General features: G+C 36.4%; 1 protein-coding gene across 6 annotated transcripts in view; it reads right to left on the minus strand.

The window, feature by feature from the left end:
• Positions 1-11,642: 11,642 nt before the first annotated feature.
• The window catches only part of LOC108717452 (neuroligin-1), a 445,212-nt gene continuing 433,959 nt past the window's right edge, over positions 11,643-22,895 (minus strand). For all 6 annotated transcript variants that reach the window (XM_041564865.1, XM_041564866.1, XM_041564869.1 and 3 more), the window contains 3 exons: positions 19,255-19,467; positions 17,558-18,347; positions 11,643-12,808 (listed from right to left, as the gene is read on the minus strand). In XM_041564865.1, the coding sequence (XP_041420799.1) occupies positions 11,998-12,808; positions 17,558-18,347; positions 19,255-19,467 (1,814 nt within the window). In that variant the 3' untranslated portion in view covers positions 11,643-11,997. The remainder of the gene's footprint in view (positions 12,809-17,557; positions 18,348-19,254; positions 19,468-22,895) is intronic.

The raw sequence follows: 22,895 nt of genomic DNA on the forward strand, positions 1-22,895 counted from the left end.
ATGCGTATGTCTTTTAATAAAGTTGTGGCCAAGAAAGACTCCAATGTAAGACAAGTGGTAAGAGTTAATTATTTCTAGGCCAGTTGTGGGGGAAAGGAGGCAGGTATTTCACCCTTCCCATGTCATGTGTTTGTGAATACTAATTTCCACTCCCAAATCTAACTTTTGAAATAACGTCCTTGGAAAAAACTAAGAAGAGAAAGTTAAACTAACAGGACACTTATAAAACTAATGACAGTATTGTACTGATAACATGAACGTGTACCAATGTTAGTACCCGAAAATTCCCCAAAATCCAAAAAATGTGAGATTTTTTGTTGTTCTAACAGGCTTTTAAAAAAAAACACAGATTTTTTGGAATTTATTAAACCCAGAGGTCTAAAAAGCCCGAATATAAAAACATGGCATCTCAAACCTGTTGAGGTTGCATAAAAGTCAATGGAAACAGTCCCATTGATTTTTTGTTGTGTTGGGGGTTTCGGGAAATTTCACAATGTTTTCAGAGCTTTCGGTTAAAAACTCCAAAAAATTCGGAGTTTTTGGGGAAGATTCACAAAAAAATCTTGAAAATCTGAGCTTTTACGGCAAAGGTAATTTTCTGGAAAATGTAATAATAAATAAGCGTTAAAAACCAGATTTTGTAGCAGCCGATATTGAGATAAATTCGGACCTTGATTAATAATCCCCATAATGTGGGCAGATATATGATGTATCCGTGAATGTATTGATAATTTTGGATATAACATTGCCTATACTGGATTTAATAATGTATTTTCCACACTAGAAAAAAATGTCCCAATCTGTTCTTCTCATTCATGGAATTTGATTGAGGAATAAGGATTCTAATCGGTGATACTGTTCTGTGCTGCTCAAACGAATAGTGTTTTCTCAAAGTGGTCAAATACATTCTGACAAACTGACATAGGAATCTTTTTTTTATTATTATTATTATTAAAAAAACATTAAAGTGTTCCTCTACCCAAAATGTACTTCTAAGCATCTACATTAATTACATAATGTAATTGCTATTGAAAGTATTATCTTTCTGGCTACTTACAGTCTCTGGATGTTGAATCCTTTTAAAAATAACCCAATAGGATTGGTTTGCCACCAATATTGGATTTGTGCAGCTTAGTTAGAATAAAGTAAATGTGCTGTTTAAGCATTACAGAGAAAAGGAAAATCATTTTAAAAAATTTCATTTTAAAAATTTTCATTTTTTGGGTATATTTATCAAAGAGTGAAGTTAGAAATCGCCACAGTCCGCTAGAGTGAAATTCCGCCACTCTCCATTTATTTCTATGGGATTTTTAAAAGAGTATTTATCAATGGGTGAAAGTGAAAGTTCATCTTTGAAAAATAGAAATAGAAATAGAAATTAATGGAGAGAGGCGGAATTTCACTATATCTCCAGTTCTATTCCTGCCAGAGTTAAATTATTTCCGGAACACTTTCATGTTAGGTCCAAAAAATTCTGTAAGAGTTTTAAGAAGGGGTAATATTATATATGACTTTACTTACTAGTGGGTTATAGAATGCCCATGGAAAATAAGACAGAACAGGGTTAAGTAGGGAGCTGTATAAATTGAAATCTGGAATGATGTGTTTTGTAGTTTGATGGTAGCTTGTTAGGTGGAGGGAAAACATTAGGGCCTGGTGGAAGGGGAGTGAGTAATGAAGGAAAGCCAGTTTCAGCTGTGAATCAGAAGATTCTAGTGCACCAGAGCTGATGGGACATCTTGGCTCAGAACCTCCATATCAATGTTTTGAACACTAGCTGTGTTCTTCCTCATGGAAAATATAGTCCCAGAGTACTTCTGTATATACATAGTGTTCAGCAAATTCCCAGTTTATATACCTATTGCTAATAATTCATTTTTAATAGTATTTTACAAAGCATAGTCAGTTAGAAACTGCAGTCGAATTGAATTTCCTACTAATGAAGAAAGACTTAAGGGAACAGCAATTGAAGACATCACAGTTGCTACTTAAATGACTTGGCTTTCAACATGTTATGTTCAAAGATTAACTGTTCATCAACCCACACATTTCATTTTTCACCCAGAAAATGTTTCCTAAACTTCCCAGAGATGTGATCTGCAGAATAAACAAATATATTTACTATATTTAAGGAAGAACAGAAAGAAACCCATAGGGAACATCAAAGATACAATTAGATTAGGCTCAAACCTATAACATTGGTCTGAAATTATCTAAAAAAAACAAAATAATTGCAGTGATCGGAATTCTTACAAAGTACATCGTTTCTAAGAAAGGTATCAATGAGAAGTACTGCTTTCAATTAGCATTGCAATCAAATAAATGGAATAATAAATCACTGCAAAATAGCTTCTTGTGATATATTTCTGCAAGCATAATCTCAAAATTAATAAACCAAGTTTCATAAAAGCTGGACTTACTCATAAATATAAGCTTGTTTGGTGAGGACACCCGGTCAATGATTGGATCATAATGAAGGCCTGTGCAGGCCTGTTGGAATATTACATCAACATACCAACATGGACAGGGAGGCAGTCTGACAGTGCCTGTACGTGGGCAGATTGGCTGTCAATTTGACTTGGGTTGTGAATCAGAAGCTTAAATCTGCACCTGTATGGTCATCTTTAGTTGTAGAAAAATCTATGCATTTTCAAGGTCAGTATCATGGAACAAAACATGTGAAGCTAAAATCTTAAATCTTTTAATAAAATAAGAAAAAAATAAAATAAGGTTGCTTGAGGCACTTCCCATTGACTTTAGCAATGGGTTTACTAAGGGGCCTATTGATGAAGCCTCGATTTTTCCTGCTCGAGTTTTTAAAGGGGGAAAAATAAAGATTTATTATGCTCTGAAGCTGCTAAAAATTCAAACCCGAAAATACTTCAGCTAAAATCTGTCAAATTCATATAGAATCAATGGCAGATGGTCCCTATAACAATTGGAACATGTTCCTTAACTTCAGGTTTTCCTTTAAAAATATGATAAATTTACATTTTTGGAGAAACTATTAAGTTGATTCAGGTTTGGGAGTTTGGTTGTTTTTTTTTTTAGTACAGTGAGCAAAAGTTGAGTATTAGTAAATAACCCCCTATGTAGTAGATACTATTACCAGTCCAGCAGAGGTAATTTCAACAATCACAGACATATTTTAAAGAAATTGGCAACATGGGAGCCTTTTTTTCTATTGAAAAGGCAGTTGTACCATATTGAATAGGAGGTCCTGTAACAATGTAGGGCATGTGTGTAGTAGTATACTGAGCGGAAAATAAATGTGGTATTGCCTCCCCATTGACTTCAATGCAATTCAGTACATTTAACACAAAGGGGCAGATTTACTTAGGGTCGAATATCGAGGGTTAATTAACCCTCGATGTTCGACCGTCGAAGTAAAATCTTTACCTTGAATGATCGAAGGAAAAATCGTTCGATCGAATGATTAAATCCTTCGAATCGAACGATTCAAAGGATTTTAATCCATCCATCTAATGATTTTCCTTAGATCAGAAAATTGTTAGGATGCCTATGGGGACCTTCCCCATAGGCTAACATTGCACCTCGGTAGGTTTTAGGTGGCGAAGTGGGGGTCGAAGTTTTTTTTAAAGAGACAGTACTTCGACTATCAAATGGTCCAATAGCCGAACGATTTTTAGTTCGAATTGTTCAATTGGAAGTCGTATTCGAAGGTCGAAGTAGCCAATTCAATGGTCGAAGTAGCCAAAAAAATCATTCGAAATTCAAAGTTTTTTTTATTCTATTCCTTCACTCGAGCTTAGTAAATGTGCCCCATGGACTATGTGTGTCCAAACTTTTGCACACGCCTCAATGAATATTTTCTTTGATCCTGTGCTTTACAGTTTGTCAAATATAATGTAACTGTGCATTAACATTTGCAAATATGTTGTTTTTTATCAAATATCCACCACTAATTATTATGCTGCCTCTACCTACAGAAAGGATGGCCCCCAAACCTGCTACCAGCAGGAACTGCATCTTCCACCATGAGAGAAGTTCAGCAGCCCTGCTGTTGGTCTTGAATCTGCAGTGTCTCGATGATAGAAAATCCAAGCAGGCAGTCACTGTGTGGTACTATAAAATTAAATGCTTTAGCAAAGTAGATCACACCCAACTGCCATCCCAGAGTCGAAGTTCCTATTCACTTCCTCATAAAAAGGTAATTAAATTAGTCTGGCAAGATCTGTTATGCATAAAACCTTGCTGGCACAACTCACAGCACTGTGTTTGCAATAAATTAAAGTATTTTATTCATTAATACCCCTTCTAAAAGCTTTCCTACCACTGATATCAGACTAACTGAACGATAGTTAGTGACAGGTCCGCCATCAGAAATCACAGGGCCCTGTACAGCAAAATTTTCTGGGCCCCCTGGTCCCTGCCCACCCCAGCCTGGCCTTCAAGCCCCACCCCCGATGCCGCCCACACCACAGTAAAAGGTCCACACAGACATCAGCTTTAGTCAGGGCCTCCCTATAAGTTTATAAAAAAAAACATCGCACCAGGGCCCCATAACAGTTTTTTAAAAAAACATTGGTGATAAGGGCCCCCCTACAAGCAAGAAAAAAAATCATTGGTGGTCAGGGCCCCCCTATAAGTTAAAAAAACTGGCCAGGGTCCCACATAAAAGTTTTTAAAAAAACAATGGTGGCTATGGGTTAATTAAAAAACATTGTTGTTGAGTGGCTTTAGGTCTTTTTGCAGCTTCAGGTTTTCAGATTCTGCTTCTTTCATGGCTTCAGGTCTTTTCGTGACTTCAGGACTTCAACTTCAGGGTTTTTTTTCGGCTTCGGGTCTTTTCGCTGCTTCGGGTCTTCGGGTCTTCGGGTCTTTGGGTATTTGGCGCATTGGGTGTTAACCTCTTTTCAGGACTTCAGCAGTTCAGCCCTCATTACTTAAGGGGGTCTGGCTTATTCAAATACTGAAGCACAGAAGGGCCCCCTTCAGGCCTAGGCCCAGTACAGTTGTACCCCCCCTGCACCCCCCTGATGGTGTCTCTGGTTAGTGATGAGCTATTTTTTTTGCTAGGCATGGATTTGTGGTGAATTTCCACAATTCTCCATCGGCAAACTTTTTTCTGAAACTGCGTCAAAAAAGTCGCCAAGCCAAAAATTTCAACAAAACAAAAAAGTCAACATTACAAAAAACGCCCATTGAGTTTAATGCATTTGGATAAAAAGCCGCCAACACAAAAAGTCAGCACAAGAAAAAATGCCCATTGACTTAAAAAAAAGTCTCTTGCATAGAAAAAAATTGTTGCAGTTTCGGGAATGTTTTGGAGAAAAGAAAAGTTGCAGATTCGCTCATCACTAACTACAGTTTTGAGGCCGAGAACAGGATCCTTTTTAAATTGCAGCTTCACATTAGCAATTCGCTACTATCTCTGTGTCACAGTCGGCACCCTAAATCCAGAACCAATGCTAAGCACCCTGTTCTCGGCTCTTGCTTCTGCCTTTAACAGCCGCCTTTCACCTCGGGAGGAGCCCTCGGCTTATCGGATGCTGCCAGGTCTTAATTAAGAGAGGTGCCAATCGAAGGGTTCTGGACAAGCAAAGGGGCATGACGGTAAAGCATGACGGTGAGCAGAAGGTCACAGTACAAAGAGTAGACAGAAAGCGTAGTCAAATCAGGCCGGGTCGGGGCAGGCAGAATTCAAACGGAGTCAGACGGGGGGGGGGGTCAAAGCCAGGAGATCAATCAAGAATGGTCGAGACAGGCATGGGTCGAAATACAGATATTCGGTTACCAGGAAGAAGTCTGGATTACACAAGTCAGGAAAAGTCAGGCAGGCAAGGTCAAAACAGGATTTGCACAGAAATATCACCAGGAACTCTCACAAGATGAACCTATAACGTGCAGTGAGAAATTGTGCAAGGTCCCTTTAAATAGGTTTAAATTTCACGCCATTGCGCGCTGACATCATACGTCAGCGCCAGTGCGCCTATAAAAAGAGTAAACTGCTGTGTGAAAATTATGTGAAGTAAACATGTTAATTTCATATATGTTTTGGTTAAAACAAAAGTAATAGGAATAGTAGTATTGTGATTAGGGATGTAGCGAACTGTTCTGCTGCGAACTAGTTCGCGCGAACTTCGACCGTTCGCGTCCGCCGAATGTTCGCGAACGTTTGGGAACGTTCGCATTTTGAGTTCGCGTTCGATCGTTCGATCGTTCGATCGTTCGACCATTCGAATTCCTTCGACCGCTAAAAATCGAACGATTTCCATTCGTTCGAACGATTGTAAGCATTCGATCGAATGAAAAGCATTCGATCGAATGAAAAGCATTCGATCGAATGAAAAGCATTCGATCGAATGGCTTGGATCGTTCGATTCGAATGAAAATCCTTCGATCGAATGATTAAAATCCTTCGATCGTTCGAATCGAACGATTTTAGCGGGTGTTCGAAGTTCGCGAACTGTCCGCGAACGTTCGCATTTTTTGCCGGTGTTCGCGAACGGCGTTCGCGAACACCAAATCGGCAGTTCGCTACATCCTTGATTGTGATAAATTGGCCACTAAGTGGCAATAATGGTACGGAAATGTAAGTTTAGTTGCAGTTCAAAGGCCATTAGAAGGGTATTGAGGGCCAAGGGTATTTAAATGAATAGTAAAACAAAAAAGTTTTTCCTCTTTACATATTTACAAAATAATTTTGGATTAATTTTACTCCTTGCTGCAATACCCTTTTTCATCTTTATTAGAAATTGTGCAATGCTTCGTTGGTCCCTTTGTACTTGATAAACTTTTCAGTTGTCCCAGCTAACTTGAATGCCTTAAAAGCATGTCTTTTCATACCGTCATTAACACTTTTCTCAAATTAGTGTCCAGACTTGCTGGGTTTTAAACTCTGGACTCTGTGCTGAGTTAGGGACCACCATGTGGTCCCTAATAAGTTAGGGACCACCATGTGGGGTTTTACCTTGACGTGGTATGGTGGCTTATCAATATTATGATCATAACTTTGTAACAAAAAAACCCTGTTTCAAAATTACATGCACTTGCATATTTACTTGAATCATTTAGACAGGGCTTTAAACTTTTTGAAATTGGCCTTAGGCGTGCATCCACAATCTCCCCTAGTCTTGTATTTGCCAGGAGCTTTGGCTAAGCTCATGTGGTTATTGCACCCTCATACCCCCCCTTTTTACTTTTGGTGGTCCCCCTCACTTGTTGTGCCTTGGTTTGTGCAATCTGTCTCCTTTAAAAGCCATAGATGCTAGCGGCATGGGAGGATCTAGCCGTGAAAAAACCAACGTCCCATTAGACACTTCTCTATGTACACACACACTTATTGTGTCTTTCATTTATTTCTCTTCTACACCCTTTCATTCTATGCTTACTTTCATACATACTCCCAAATACACATACACTTTCCCTTACCACTACCATACACACCTTCACATTTCACTTACACATGTATACACACTATTGTGCAACTGCACATATCACTCTACTTTGTTTTTAATTACAACACCTGACTTCTACTTTTCTAAAATGGGCGTTGGTTAAGGCAGTCTCTCCCTCTTAAAAGCCGCTTAGCAGTTGGCGGGGGAGGATTTAGCACAGAGTTTGAAACCAAAGCACTGGAGATGTTTACATGAAGAATTGTTACTACATAGAGAGGTAATGTTCCTTTTTTACTATGACTAAAGATAAATAAGTTAGGGACCACCATGTGGGGTTTTACCTTGACGTGGTATGGTGGCTTATCAATATTATGATCATAACTTTGTAACAAAAAAACCCTGTTTCAAAATTACATGCACTTGCATATTTACTTGAATCATTTAGACAGGGCTTTAAACTTTTTGAAATTGGCCTTAGGTGTGCATCCACAATCTCCCCTAGTCCTGAGTTACTTGTGCACTTACACATTGTGCCACTGTAGGTCCTTAATGTTGTCTTATTCATTATTCTCATTGTTCCAGTTATACTCCTGTCCTCTGCTTCATCTCTCCACCCATCTCGTTACCTCCATCTGACATTCTCATTGTCCAATCCTGACCCATTATAAGCATGTCCCTGACCTCTGCCCAGTACTTTGTCATTAAGCTGTTGCCATGATGTTGCCTCTGGTTCCTGTGTTTTCTGATTCTGTTCCAAGTTCCAGTTCCAAGTTCTCGTGACCCCCTATGGTTCCTTGTTCCTGATTCCTGGTCCTGTTCCAGTTCCTGCCTTGTTCCTGTACCCTTGTGTCTCTCCTTGCCTGCTTTTGGATTCCCCGATTCTGACTCCTGGCCTGTCCCTCGACTTTGCTTGTCTGCCGCCTGCCTCAACTCTTTGGCCTGATTCTGGACTGTGTCTCTGCCTGCCGCTTTATACTATTTCAAGTATATGGAGGTGGGCATTGAAAGTACTGTTTCTATTTTTGCAGATGATACTAAATTTTGCAGAACTATAGGTTCCATGCAGGATGCTGCCACTTTGCAAAGTGATCTGTCTAAACTGGAAAACTGGGCAGCAAACTGGAAAATGAGGTTCAACGTTGATAAATGCAAGGTTATGCACTTTGGCAAAAATAATATAAATGCAAGTTATACACTAAATGGCAATGTGTTGGGAGTTTCCTTAAATGAAAAGGATCTAGGGGTCTTTGTAGATAACACGTTGTCTAATTCTGGGCAGTGTCATTCTGTGACTACTAAAGCAAATAAAGTTCTGTCTTGCATAAAAAAGGGCATTAACTCAAGGGATGAAAACATAATTATGCCTCTTTATAGGTCCCTGGTAAGGCCTCATCTGGAGTATGCAGTTCAGTTTTGGACTCCAGTCCTTAAGAGGGATATAAATGAGCTGGAGAGAGTGCAGAGACGTGCAACTAAATTGGTTAGAGGGACGGAAGACTTAAATTATGAGGGTAGACTGTCAAGGTTGGGGTTGTTTTCTCTGGAAAAAAGGCGCTTGCGAGGGGACATGATTACACTTTACAAGTATATTAGAGGACATTATAGACAAATGGCAGGGGACCTTTTTACCCATAAAGTGGATCACCGTACCAGAGGCCACCCCTTTAGACTAGAAGAAAAGAACTTTCATTTGAAGCAACGTAGAGGGTTCTTCACAGTCAGGACAGTGAGGTTGTGGAATGCACTGCCGGGTGATGTTGTGATGGCTGATTCAGTTAATGCCTTTAAGAATGTTTGGATGATTTTTTGGACAGACATAATAACAAAGGCTATTGTGATACTAAACTCTATAGTTAGTATAGGTATGGGTATATAGAATTTTAATTAAAAGTAGGGAGGGGTGTGTGTATGGATGCTGGGTTTTCATTTGGAGGGGTTGAACTTGATGGACTTTGTCTTTTTTCAACCCAATTTAACTATGTAACTATGTAACTATGTAAGTTTGTACATTCATTGTGAGCACCGTTACTTATAATCACTTCTTTGAGTTTATTAAAGTATTCTTTCACCATTATCATGGATTCTTACCTCAGTGCTGCTTTGTATGGTTATACCCCAGGTTACCCAGTCTTTAGGCTCCCAAATTCCTTGTACTCCACAATGTTTCCCCAGGGAAGACGTGACACACAGGTTTTGCATTGTGACAATGTTCTTTGCTTACAAGTGGTAGATACTGACAAGTAAATTTATTAAGCATCATTTTAAAGACATCAATTTTTCTTCTGTATTTAACCCTGTAATAACTATACCTCCCTGCCCATTTTCAGTATATGCACTCTGTGGTAGTATGCAGTGGGCACAAATTTTGAAATTGTACAGTGTCTTTAAAGGAAGTCACCTGAATCCTGAAGTGACTGCAGGGTCTGATTTCTCTATAGTTACCCCATCTCTCAGCTTCAAACATCTACATTTTGCTATTCAAAGTGACTTTTCTCAATGGCTATATTGAATCCATAAGACTTGGGTCAATTAAAGATGTCTTTATTAAACTCCGTACTCCTGTAAAAGGGTAAAATCAGAGAACTACCACAATTGATAATTTGTAACTATTCCTGTTAAATCAACTTATGAGTTGAAAGGTTGTGCTAAACTTTCCTAAACCTTCAAATGATTTCTGGTATTCTTAATAACATCTACTTCAAAAACATTTTCACAGTTCAAGAATATGGAGAAAGCGAAGTGTTTCATTTCTTCAGGGTCGAAGTGTGATAAATCTCACATTTGAATTCAAATTTGAGTTGGTGGTTTTAAATTTGAATTTATTGAAATTTAATTTATTGAATTTAATTTTGGCCCAATTTCTTTTTTCGAAAATTCAAATTCGAATTTACCATTCGAACCTTAGTAATTCTGCCCCTATAACTCTTAAGTGGAAAAATGACAGAACAGTGATCAACACATTGGCTCTTTAATGAGCAAAATCATATCTTTTAGCATTGTATAATATCATTTAGCGAGATTATCTTTATTTTCACTCAGTGACCAGTAATCTAGCCAAGAAGTACAAAGTAATTTCCATTAAGTAATATACAATTTCCATGTGTAATAATCTTCCATTCTTGAAAAAGAGTAATTGAAAAGAAGGGTTTCTGTTACTGCAGTTAGTTGTCAGAGAAATGTATTTGCATTATTTTACAAACTATAAAAATTACAGTATTCTGAAAAAGTAATTAAAAAAGAAAAAAAGAAAAAAAATAGGGGAAAACACATAAACTGTTGTCCAAGAGAAATATATTACAGGCAAGAGTGAAAGTATTTTATACGATGTGCTTACATCCAACTCTCTCTCTCTTTTCATATAACTGTACATCTGATACATATACAAACACGTTGTAAAGACCGCCATAAATAATCTTGTTGAAAAACAAGAAGGGGAATAAAAATACTCTTTTCCAGTGGTTTTATAACATTTTGGATACACTGAATATTTTTTTAAACCTCTATTTGTTGGCGCAGTTAATTCTTTTGTATCCTTTGTATCTACATATACATATTGTGAACTATAATGAGGTAACATCCGTGTAACAAAACTATTACAGTGATACAGGAATTGAAAAATTTGTTTTTTATATACCTTGCATAATTTTACATGTAATATGAAAAAAAAATCGTTCAAAACCCTAATAGGATTATTGGTAATAATGTTAATTTCTTTGTTTCCTCTGAATAGAGGGTGATTATCTCATATAATTATGGTATTAGATTTCAACAATACTAAATAGACTGCAATTCAGATAACATTTAAAAATCTTAATAAAAAATTATGCTCTTAATTAGAATCTAATACATTTTAAAACTAATCATAATTTGGGACTGACAAAAAAAAGTGCCCTGTTTTTTTTACAGCATAACATTGGATACTGTGAAATATTATTTTATTACTCCCTCACCCATTTAAAACCATAAAGTTTGCCAATTGATTGAGTAATCTTTTATAAAACTTTAATGGGATGAGAACAATTTTAGTTGTGGCTTAATCAGCAGCACAGCAACCAAGCATACAATTTATCATGCACTTCGTGCTAAAAATATCCACTTTCCTTTATTCCAACAATTTATAGTGACAGCACTTAAGTGGTAGTGGTGTACCTGCCAGGAGATAAACCCTATTTTATTGGCAGGTTATAAAATGGGGCCCCCATTAAGGCCTCAAAAGCATTGGTGCTTTGTGTACTTTTATTATCTACTCAATAAAACAGTTTCAAATAAAACCCAGTGAAAACTATCTAACATTCCATGAGTGAGTCTCTTGTGCATATAAATACAGTACATATAAAGTCTTTGTCCTCTCATTTTATAGCACATGCCAAACATCAATTTGTAACTTAAATTTTGAAAGAAAAAAATTACAAAAAAATTAACAGGAATGGAAAAAATACTATCGCTTAGAGCAATTACTTCAATTGCTGCTTTGTCCAATTTCATATTTACATTTTTTTTTCAAAATTTGAAATGTTTTTTTATATGTATAATTGTTATGCACTTGTTTACTCCTTCAAGTCAGAAAAGCCATGTACTTTCCTTTAAGGTTGTCTACTTTAAGACATCAAAAAATAAAGTTCTTCATCTAGTTTGGCTATACTCTGGTTGTAGAATGTGAGTGTGGATGTGGGTGTGGATGGGAGTGTGGTAGAGTGTTATTCTGTCCAGCAGTAAAAGTATTGAAGGCGTGTATGGGTTGAATCCCTGGTATAGTGTTAGGAATCATTGTTATAGTATTCGGTGTCATTAAATTGATGTCATCTGGAGATCTTCTCATTGCAAGTGTGTAATCAGGAGGGCAGGCATTTCTAAGGACAACCTCGTGTGGATGTATAGATTCACATTCATGATCTAAATCTGTGTGCTTCATTTGTAAAGACATTATTTCCTCTTCTTGTGCATGGGCTATATCATTTGCTGTAGTACGTTGGGGGCTGCACCTTCGATGGACATCTTGTCTCCTTTTATCCTTCTTGTAGTATAATGCTGCAAATGCCAGGATGTTAAGGAAAAGCAGAGATGCTCCAACTGCAATTGTAACACTGAGCTCAGTCGAGTAGTCTCTTTCCAATGAAATTGAACTTGGCTTTTGTTTAAAATTATCTTCACTGACAGTTGGAAAGGCTGATGTTACTGGCACGGTATTGCTCCCTGTAGGCCTAGATGTTATATCTGTAGAAGGGCCTTTTGTTGTGGTCAGGTCATTCATAACATGAAGGCGTGGTACAAGCTCTAACCAAAGGTTCACTTTGGTTGCCCTGTAGTGCTCTTTGACTCTAGGTTTTAAGCCAATGTGAAGGTAAAGCTGGTCTTTTTGTGAATATCTAGTCCAAGCAACTTCTTCAAATCTGTTTGGTTTTGTATGTATGAATTTTGTATCCTGTGGAACAGGCTGATTCGGATCACTGCAAAAGAAAACAAAATATAGTTTGACTTTTTAAGAAGAAACAAAAAAAAAAGAAACATTAATATCAGTCCGACAATCAGACATCTATTTTCTAAAGAAACAGGTTAAATAATGGTGGCTGTAAACTGAAACGCTGATCTCACATACTTATTGCTTGCCTCCAAATCCATTCTTGCAAGTATAAATCTGCATTTTTCAGACTGCAGATCTATTCATGGGTTCTTTTACTATGCTAATGCTATCTTTAAAGGGAAAACTATAAGCTTGCAAACAATTACACTAGATATACTGTATGTGCATGTGGATTTTTTTTAAATGGATATGTTGCAACCCTAAGCTAAAGGTGAAGTTATATTTTATAAATCTATAAATTTAATTTAAGCACAAAAATAGAGCGCCAGTAAACATACTGACCATCTTCCTTTAACTAAATTACACCAAAAATGTGTTGCAGAGATTCACCAACCATTGCTGATTTATCAGACACGGCTCATGCATGGGCAGATGACATACTGTACCAGTGACTTCCAGATGATTGCTTATAGTAAGTCAATTTTTGCACTTGAAGCTTGCTGGAGACATCTTAAGAAAAAACTAGCATTTTTCCACTAGTGGATATTTCACAAAAGTACAAAGATCATTAGATTTTAGGTGGCAAACTGGAAATTAAACCCTATAATTTATCTGGGAGTTGGAGGGGGGTAAAGTGTCTAGGGGCTGGATATCACATTATTCATCTCTCATCTCAATGGTGATGGCAGTCCTTGAAATATATATTGAGTGACAAAATCCATAGTTTTTATCAGTATGTTCCATTACAACTGCAGTAGTAAATTCTCACCAAGAATACACCAGTGTGCCACTGGATTGAATGGTGTGATGATTAGTATGTTTATAGTTGCAGTCACATAACCTAAAACACTGCAGCAAGATTACATGGAAAATAGCAAGAGTGGTCTGGAAATGTTTAGGTAGCATATGAGTTTTTATTTTAAAATGGGACCTGCCATCTAAGTGCATGTAGGTGGTAAGTAGGAAATGGGCAGATTTATAATAAATCAAACTGGGGCATCCAGAATTGCTTGCAGTATTATCTACTTATGAAAACTTTTCTAACTTTCAAAGCTGTGTTAATTAATTAGAATATGCTTGACTGCTTTGAACAGTTGCATGCCATTCTACTCTGTGGGATATCAGTGCTCAGCACCAAGCAACATCTCCAATCCAAATCCTTGCTCCCTTGTACAAACTGCATGCTGGGAGAGAGGATTTGGGCAATTGTGTCTGGTAAAAATTGTTAAAGCATGACAAAAATATTGCAAAGCATGAGGTACAGGAAAAAGTTGGGTTGGTCTGGCTATTGGGTGGTGTGAATACAATAAAAATGGTTAGTGATTGGCATAAAGGCCCTCTATGAACTCTATGTTTATTATTTAATATTTATTTATTTCTAGGTTCCCCTCAAAATAATATCAATGGCATTTGCAGTTTCTTGTGCTCCGAAAGGTTTAATGGCACAAACATTTTTTGGGGTTTTTGTTTAATGGTCTAAGTTGGTACAACAATGGTCCAAAAAGGTCCAACGTGTGCTCAATGACACAGAGCAGAGAATATATTCATTTTGGACTAAGTTGTAAATGGGCATTACATTTTTATTAATGGCTTTGAAGATGGTCTAGAAGATGTGTCCCTCTTCTAGATAATATAAATGTTTACATTTTGCAATTATTTAAATTATGTTCTCACTTTCAAAGGCTTTGTTATGGTGGTGGAGCAGTGAGGATAAGTGTAAGAATTTTTTGTAAAAACCACAGTAGCACTGGAAATAGGAGAATCGCTTGTCATATTTTTGCTATTCCTAGACACCTAAAAATAAGTTTACAGTTCTAAAAATTATGAAATGTCTACCAATTAAGAAGGGCATAGTGACAGCAGTTTTGATTTTAAAAAAGCAACATCAAATATGGTCATTATGAACAAACAAAGATTATTCTTACTTGTTTTATTTTATTTAGTTGCATTTAGACCCTGTTAGAGCTCCATTTAGCCCTTGTTGGAGCTTATCAGTTAAGAACAACGATACCTATTTAGCAAGAAACTGCTTATGGTTATATCAGACTAACAACATCAGTTTAGGAAGCTACTGAATTGCCATTTGGGGTAGGTCAGCAAGCAATGTATTTCCTCTTTGCAGCAGCTCTGCTAGAGTTTCTAACATTTAATTTTAATGGTATATTAACTATTTTAATTCTCTGCTGAGAATCACCTACAGTATTCAAACATCATTGCCCATAAGCAGTTACAGTTAGGTAGATAAATATTTGGACAGACAAGTTTTTTTTCTAATTTTGGTTCTGTACATTACCACAATGAATTTTAAATGAAACAGCTCAGATGCAGTTGAACTACAGACTTTCAGCTTTAATTCAGTGGGTTGAACAAAAAGATTACATAAAAATTTGAGTAACTAAACCATTTTTTAACACAATCACTACATTTCAGGGGCTCAAAAGTAATTGGACGATTAAAAAAAATTGAAAATAAAATACTAATTTCTAATACTTGGTTGAAAACCCTTTGCTGGCAATGACAGCCTGAAGTCTCGAACTCATGGACATCACCAGATTCTGGGTTTCCTCTTTTTTAATGCTCTGCCAGGCCTTTACTGCAGCGGCTTTCAGTTGCTGTTTGTTTGTGGGCCTCTCTGTCCAAAGTTTATTCTTCTACAAGTGCAATGCATGCTCAATTGGGTTCAGATAAGGTGACTGACTTGGCCATTCAAGAAAATTCCATTCTTTGCTTTAATAAACTCCTGGGTTGCTTTGGCTGTATGTTTTGGGTCATTGTCCAACTGTATTATGAAACACTTCCCAATCATTTTGATTGCATTTAGCTGGATTTGAGCAATATGTCTATGAACATTCATTCGGCTGCTTCTGTCTTGTGTCACATCATGGATAAACAGTCCAATTTCCAGAACCCACCAGCACACCCTGGCCTCTCCAGCATAAGTTGGCCCGGTGCACAGTCAGAAGGGATCGGCAACCCCAATTGTAGTCAGCGTAATAGAAGAAAAACTGGCACTCAGAGCTCGATGCATGCGGGCAAGGCCCTGCGTGTTTATTACAATGTAACGTTTCGGGGGCGGGCCCCTTCGTCTGACGAAGGGGCCCGCCCCAGAAACGTTACATTGTAATAAACACGCAGGGCTTTGCCCGCATGCATCGAGCTTTGAGTGCCAGTTTTTCTTCTATTACATCATGGATAAACACTAGTGTCCCAGTGCCACTGTTGTCTTCCGTGGATGTCCAGGTGTTTTTGCATTGCTGAGTTCACCAGTGCTTTCTTTCTCAGAATGTACCAAACTGTAGATTTTGCCACTACTAATGTTGTAGCAATTTCTCTGATGTTTATATGTTTTTGCACCTTAAGGATGGCTTGTTTCACGTGCATGGAGAGCTCCTTTGACGGCATGTTGTTTGTTCATAGCAAAATCTTCCACATAAAAGTACCCCCCTCAAATCAACTCCAGGGCTTTTATCTGCTTCATTGATAATGACATATCAAAGGAATTGCCCACACCTGCCCATGAAATAACCTTTGAGTCAGTGTCCAATTACTTTTGAGCCCCTGGTCCAATTACTTTTGAGCCCCTGAAATGAAGTGATTGTGCTATAAAAAGGCTTTAGTTCCTCAGATTTTTATGCAATCTTTTTGTTCAACCCACTGAATTAAAGCTGACAATTTATTGTGGTAATGTACAGAAACAAAATTAGAAAATAGTTGTCTCTGTCCAAATATTTATGGGCCTAACTGTATGTCCTTATCCATTGAAGGAACACTATAAAGGTCTTTAAAGAATCCACTCACAAATGCGGGTGCTCCAAAGAGCAAAGGAGAATGCATATTGAAACAATTCATTAACATTAACACTTTTGTCCAAACAGGTTTCTATATTTCCTTATGGTTGTCAAGTCAGCCTCCTCTGATGCATGGCACACAACGGCACCTAATAACGCTAGGGAACCCTGAAATTGTTGCCACTTTGGACTTGATAGCAGCTTAGGGTACCAACAGTGAGTTGTATAAATAAGTGCACAAAACCTGCACCCAGCGATTTGGGTCCAAACTTGATTTTAAACACATTCTCAGGAAGTGATGCAATCCCCACTCTAAAAGTGAAAGACACAAGTTGCACTGGATAAGCGTCAATACACCAGCCCAGTTACATATGTAATGTGCGCAACTGCAGATGCAACTCTGAGCATGGCCGCAACTTCACTAAAATAATGGGAAAATGCTGATGAATAGAAGAACATGGCAATATGCATCCCAAATTGGCATTTTGAACACTGCACTTGTGATGACCTCTTAATCATGGCACGCCCCCTCACCTGCTTACCTTTCCTGCACGGGGTCTGGGGGAGGCAAATCACTAGTGCGTATAGTGCAATTGCAGGCTTTTTGCCACCCCTTGTAATCTACTCGGTGCTGCCATCTGAATTGAAGTAGCCCCCTGCTTATATTGCCAGTAAGCAAAAATGTATATTATTATCTTATCATATATCATATTTTGTATTAACCCATAGCTTGCTTACAATGGAAATATAAAAGGAACTAAGATATATTATATTACCATGTAAGCTGTTAATACAATTGACTGCTCTATGATTTCTTTGTGTTTGACCAGAACAACTGGCAATGTGTTATATAAAAATCAATAACAAAAATGGTATTTATTACTTACCCAGTTTTGGCAAAGTTTGTCCAGTATGTCATCACTACAGCACTAAGCATGACATCATTTTTAGAGAAGTTGCATGGAAATAATTCTGTAGGGCCTATCATAGGAATCCCAAACACATATGGAATTTCATCCCCATGGGATGCATCTGCCCAAGCAGGTACTTGGTCTGTTTGGCAATGATGATAAAAGGCATAAAAATATGTTGGTGAACCAAAGTTTGAATGTAGATCCGCAGTTGCCACAGCTGGTGCGACCCACTGATGATCCGTAAACAAAGCCAACAATGTTTTTCTTCTTGTTTCTGGGTTATTCCTATCTGCCCAATCTGTATACATAAATTTTATTGTTTCCCTCAGTATATCTTTCCCTTCTGTATATCCATACAAATTATCCACAAAATTAGAAACCGCAAAGTCAAAATCACTGCTGGAAACACCATCTTCATGATCCACGGTACTTTCTACAAATTTAAGACCTTCACCTTGGTTTACTCCCAACATAATATCATAGTTGAGGAATTCACCTTGCTCCATCAATACCTGTGGGTCATCAGGTATAACATCTCCATCAATAACTGGGCCAAATGCTATATGATACCGCACTGGTTGTATATCTTGATCTACAAGTTCTCTGTAAGGCTTCTTCTGTAGACATTCCACAAGTTCTACTGTGTCTGACATGTTGCATCCAACTTTTGTGGCCAGAATCCGAGCATATTTGGCAGGCTGGAAGCTAACTGCCCAACTGGAAAGGGCTGTTCCACTTTGTGCAATTGCTCTTTGAAAAAGACCTGTGATAAAAACAGTACATGCACAGTATATAAGCCAAGATGGAGAACAGTACACAAGAAAATGTGATCAATACATACTTGGACAAGTAACTATCATGATGCTATATTGCTCCTCAACAGTAAGGGACAGATTTATTAAGGATGTTCCTTGGTTTAGAGATGATGTAAAAACACATGCTGAGGGAAAGAAGCAACTGATTTAAAAAAAACACACAAGTGAGATAATTACTTCTTATTCTGATAAATCTGCCCCTTAAATTTCATATTAAGTCCCATTCATTTTGCATTCCTACCATTGGTTGAAGTGGCATTTCATCACATCTAATAACAATATATAAGAATGAGAGCATTGCCTTTGACTTTCCATAGTGGGCAAGATTTATTTAGTCCCCCATGAAACAGTATATACTGTATTTGCTCTACACTACATACAGATTAGAGTCCCCTTTATCTAGATATTGACTTATGTTGACCCACTGTGTCCATTTAATTGTTCAATGTCCACTGTGCCTTTAATTCTAAAATCTTTCAAAAGCTGCATAATTTGCTTAAGGAAGATGCACCATATGCATAAAACGTACATGTTACATTCTAACACAGCTTTTAAGCTACAGGTATGTGTGTCATTTATACAAATGATTCAGTTCATTAATTAAATGTTTATTATTTGCCTATATATGTTTCCAAAAACATTTTAAGGAGGGAAGAAACAATGACAAAGTACTATATTTATTTGAAATGAAACAAAAACACCCTTATTACCAATATTATTACAATGCAGAAAGGAAAAGAATATGAGGGAGAGAGAGAAAGAGAAAGAAATGTATGTAATATTGCAAAGCAGTCACAAATGGTAGTGGCATGCAAACACCAAAAAAAATATTAAAATTTATTGCCTGCATAATACCTTTGGTTGAATTGCTCCAGCGGTTACCTTCTGAATAATGGGACAGAGTCAGAAGATTGACACAAGATGCACCAGCACCTGATCCAAAAACTGTTATTCTTAATGGGTCACCTCCAAAGAAACCAATATTTTCACTAGTCCATCGTAAGGCTTGAATAAGGTCTAAAAGACCATAATTTCCTTTTGCAGCTTGGTCACCAGTGCTCAGAAAGCCTACACATAGTATAAAAAATAGATTTACATAGTTAAAACTCTAGATAATCTAGTTAGATTCTAGAAAAACACAAAATAATATAAAATATCTGAGAAACAATATAAGTACATACGGGCACTCCCGTTTTTTGCTGAAATAATAGTGTTTACGTGAGTGATATTTGTAACAAACTATTGGCCTAGCATTTTATCATTAGTTTAAAACAAATCCCAGTTTCCTAGATTATAAAAGTCACAAGGTAAATATAGCAACATAATAATCATAACACTGGTAAGTATTAGGGATGCACCAAATCCACTACTTTGGACTCGCAAATCCTTGGTGAAAGATTCGGCCCAATACCGAACTGAATCCTAATTTGTATATGCTAATTAGGGGTCGGAATGGGAAAAAAATTTATTTAAAAAGTCTCGCAATTTCCCTCCCCATCTCTAATTTGGTTTTGCAAATTTGGATTAGGTTTGGCTGGGCATAAGGATTCAGCAGAATCTGAATCCTGCTGAAAAAGCCCAAATCCTAGCCAAATCCCGAACCAAATCCTGAATTCGGTGCTTTCCTAGTAAGTACCACCAAGGGCAGATTTATAATTTTTTTACATTAATAAGCCCATAAACATTAAAAAAAAAATTGGCATCCAAAAGCTGGGACAGTGGGAGTTGTATTAGCTAAATTCAAGATCTTTTTCATTTAGAATTTTTAGAAAAATAAAAAATTTCGCAAACTAATTGAAAATGATGGGCATAATGTGATCGTTTTGCATTTGAACTTTTTTAATGTTTTAACACAATCAGTTTTTTTCAAATTCAAGCTTTTTTTAGTAATCACACATTCAAGATTGAGTTTTAAGTTGCTTCAAATGAGATACTGTAAATTGGCCCCCCATGTAGCAAAAAAGTAATTTACGATCATGGAAAAAGTAACAGCTGCATCAGTAGACTTATATGAAGTATATGAACTTTTTTGACTTCACCTGCTACCTCTACATGTCCAAAGGAATCTTTACATTTTTATTTTTTACTATAGTTAATAATTGGTTAATTTACTTTAAAATTTAAAGTTGAATTTGGCTAAATATTTTATTAAGGAGAAACAAAATTCATGGATGCTTTGACCATTTGTGCTTAGTTCTAACCTTTGAAGCATATCAAATGGCAACAATTCATGGTCATCCTCACCACAAGGTAAAAGACTCATTTCATACATTTGTCATTAGAGTACATAAAGACAGAACTACCTTCTAATATTTTCTCGCTCACAAACAGGTTGTGTCCTCAGGTCAAGAATGAAGTAATCAGCACAGTGTGCAATGCAGAGGAACTGACAGTAAATCTAACAGCCTCATAGCTAATAGACTTTTATGACAGTACTCTTTTTCCCAGAGGGTTCCTCTATAACCTTTATATTCACCTTTGTTTTTCATGATAATTAGAACCTGAAAAGGCATTTCATTATTGTTTGTTTTTAATAAAATTTTAGTGACATACCAAGTGAATAAAATGAATTTCCTGGGAATGGATTTGAATTACCATATCTCACACTGTACAGTGGAAGAATATACCTCTTCAGTGATACAGCTCTCTGTGCACTAGCATGATAAAACTCAGCTTGATATTGTCCTCTATTAAACCTTTAGGTGTATATATATATATATGGGTGTGTGTGTGTGTGTGTCAATTATGTATCCCCTGTTGTAAAATATAATAATAATAATAATAATAATAATAATAATAATAATAATAATAATAATATATACTTTGTATATCTATATATATCTATATATATCTATATATATCTATATATATATATATATATATATATATATATATATATATATATATATCTATATATATATCTATATATATAATGAAAAAACAGCGTTCAATGGATATTGATTACAGGTAATGCTAAAATGCACATAAAAAATAAAACAAGTTAGGGACCGCCATTCGGGGTTTACCTTGACGTGGTATGGTGGCTTATCAATTTTATGATCATAACTTTGTAACAAAATAACCCCTATTTGGGTACATATGCAATAGCATTTATTATATTTATATATATATACTTTAAAGCCTTTAGAGTGCTCCCACAACCCCCCTGTTTTGATATCTATATATATATATATATATATATATATATATATATATATATATATATATATATATATATATATATATCTATATATATATATATATATATATATATATACCAATAGTTTCCAAACTAGCACTCCCTTTTAGTGAAAAAATGTAATTTTTATTATAACATGGTATCTTATTCCAACGTTTCGATCGCTGTTGGGATCTTTTTCAAGGACTTTACAAGAAATTTTTTTTGAAACTATGGTCTTGATAAAGGTCTTAGATGGAGACCGAAACATTGGCCTGTTTTAATGGATTTTAAAAAATATTGATTTTTTGATTTTTCAAAGGTTCCCAGTGTGCACCTATTATTATTTTGAAAATTTTGTGAATACAGCTACATATGGGTAGCACCTGGGTCATTTGTTGGTATATAATGGTGTGCAGAATACTATAGATTGTGTATTTATCCCTTTATATATGATGGAAATATGGCTGGTTAAAAAATCTAGAAGGTTTTTCTGTTGAACAGGTATAATTAAAATGTACAGAAAGTAATTACTTATGAAAAAATGTGTTGGTATTTCTAACTCTTGAAAGTGTAATCTTTTAAATAAATAGTCTGAGGATAAAATCCCCTTGAAATTCACAGTTTTCTTATCTTTTAATACAAGAGATTAATGGCCCATGCAGCTATGTGTTCAGATCTTAATGTACTGCTTGACACTGCATTTTTTTTGTCTAGGTCTTTGGTTAAAAGCAATATAATTATATTATCAAGTGTGTATTTGTGTGTTTGACATTAAATGGGTTGAAATACAAGTACGTAGTTTAGAATTGTAATACATTATTAATTTTAAAATGAGAAAGGGGCACTGTAATACAAAACTCGCATTCTTCACCAATTCTAATAAACAAGTGGAACTGATCAGAATTTCGCTTTCAAACAAGTGGCCAGTAAATACTACGGGGCAGATTTATCAAGGGTCGAATTTCGAGGGTTAAAAAATCCTCAAATTCGACCCTCGAAGTAAAATCCTTAGAATTCGAATATCGAATTTGAAGGATTTAAAGCAAAAGGTAAAGATATACTGTAATCCTTCGAATCGAACGATTCGAGCGATTTTAAGTGATCGATCGAATGATTTTTTTTCGATCAAAAAAAGTCTTGAAGGTCCCCATAGGCTAACATTGTACTTCGGTAGCTTTAATGTGGCGAAGTATGAAGTCGAAGTTTTTTTTAAAGAGACAGTACTTTGATTATCGAATGGTCGAATAGTCAAATGATTTTTACTTCGAATCATTCGATCCGATCGATTTTGACCAAATCGATGGTCGAAGTACCC

This window comes from Xenopus laevis, chromosome 5S (genome assembly GCF_017654675.1).
Source record: "Xenopus laevis strain J_2021 chromosome 5S, Xenopus_laevis_v10.1, whole genome shotgun sequence".
In the NCBI taxonomy this organism is placed as follows: domain Eukaryota; kingdom Metazoa; phylum Chordata; class Amphibia; order Anura; family Pipidae; genus Xenopus; species Xenopus laevis.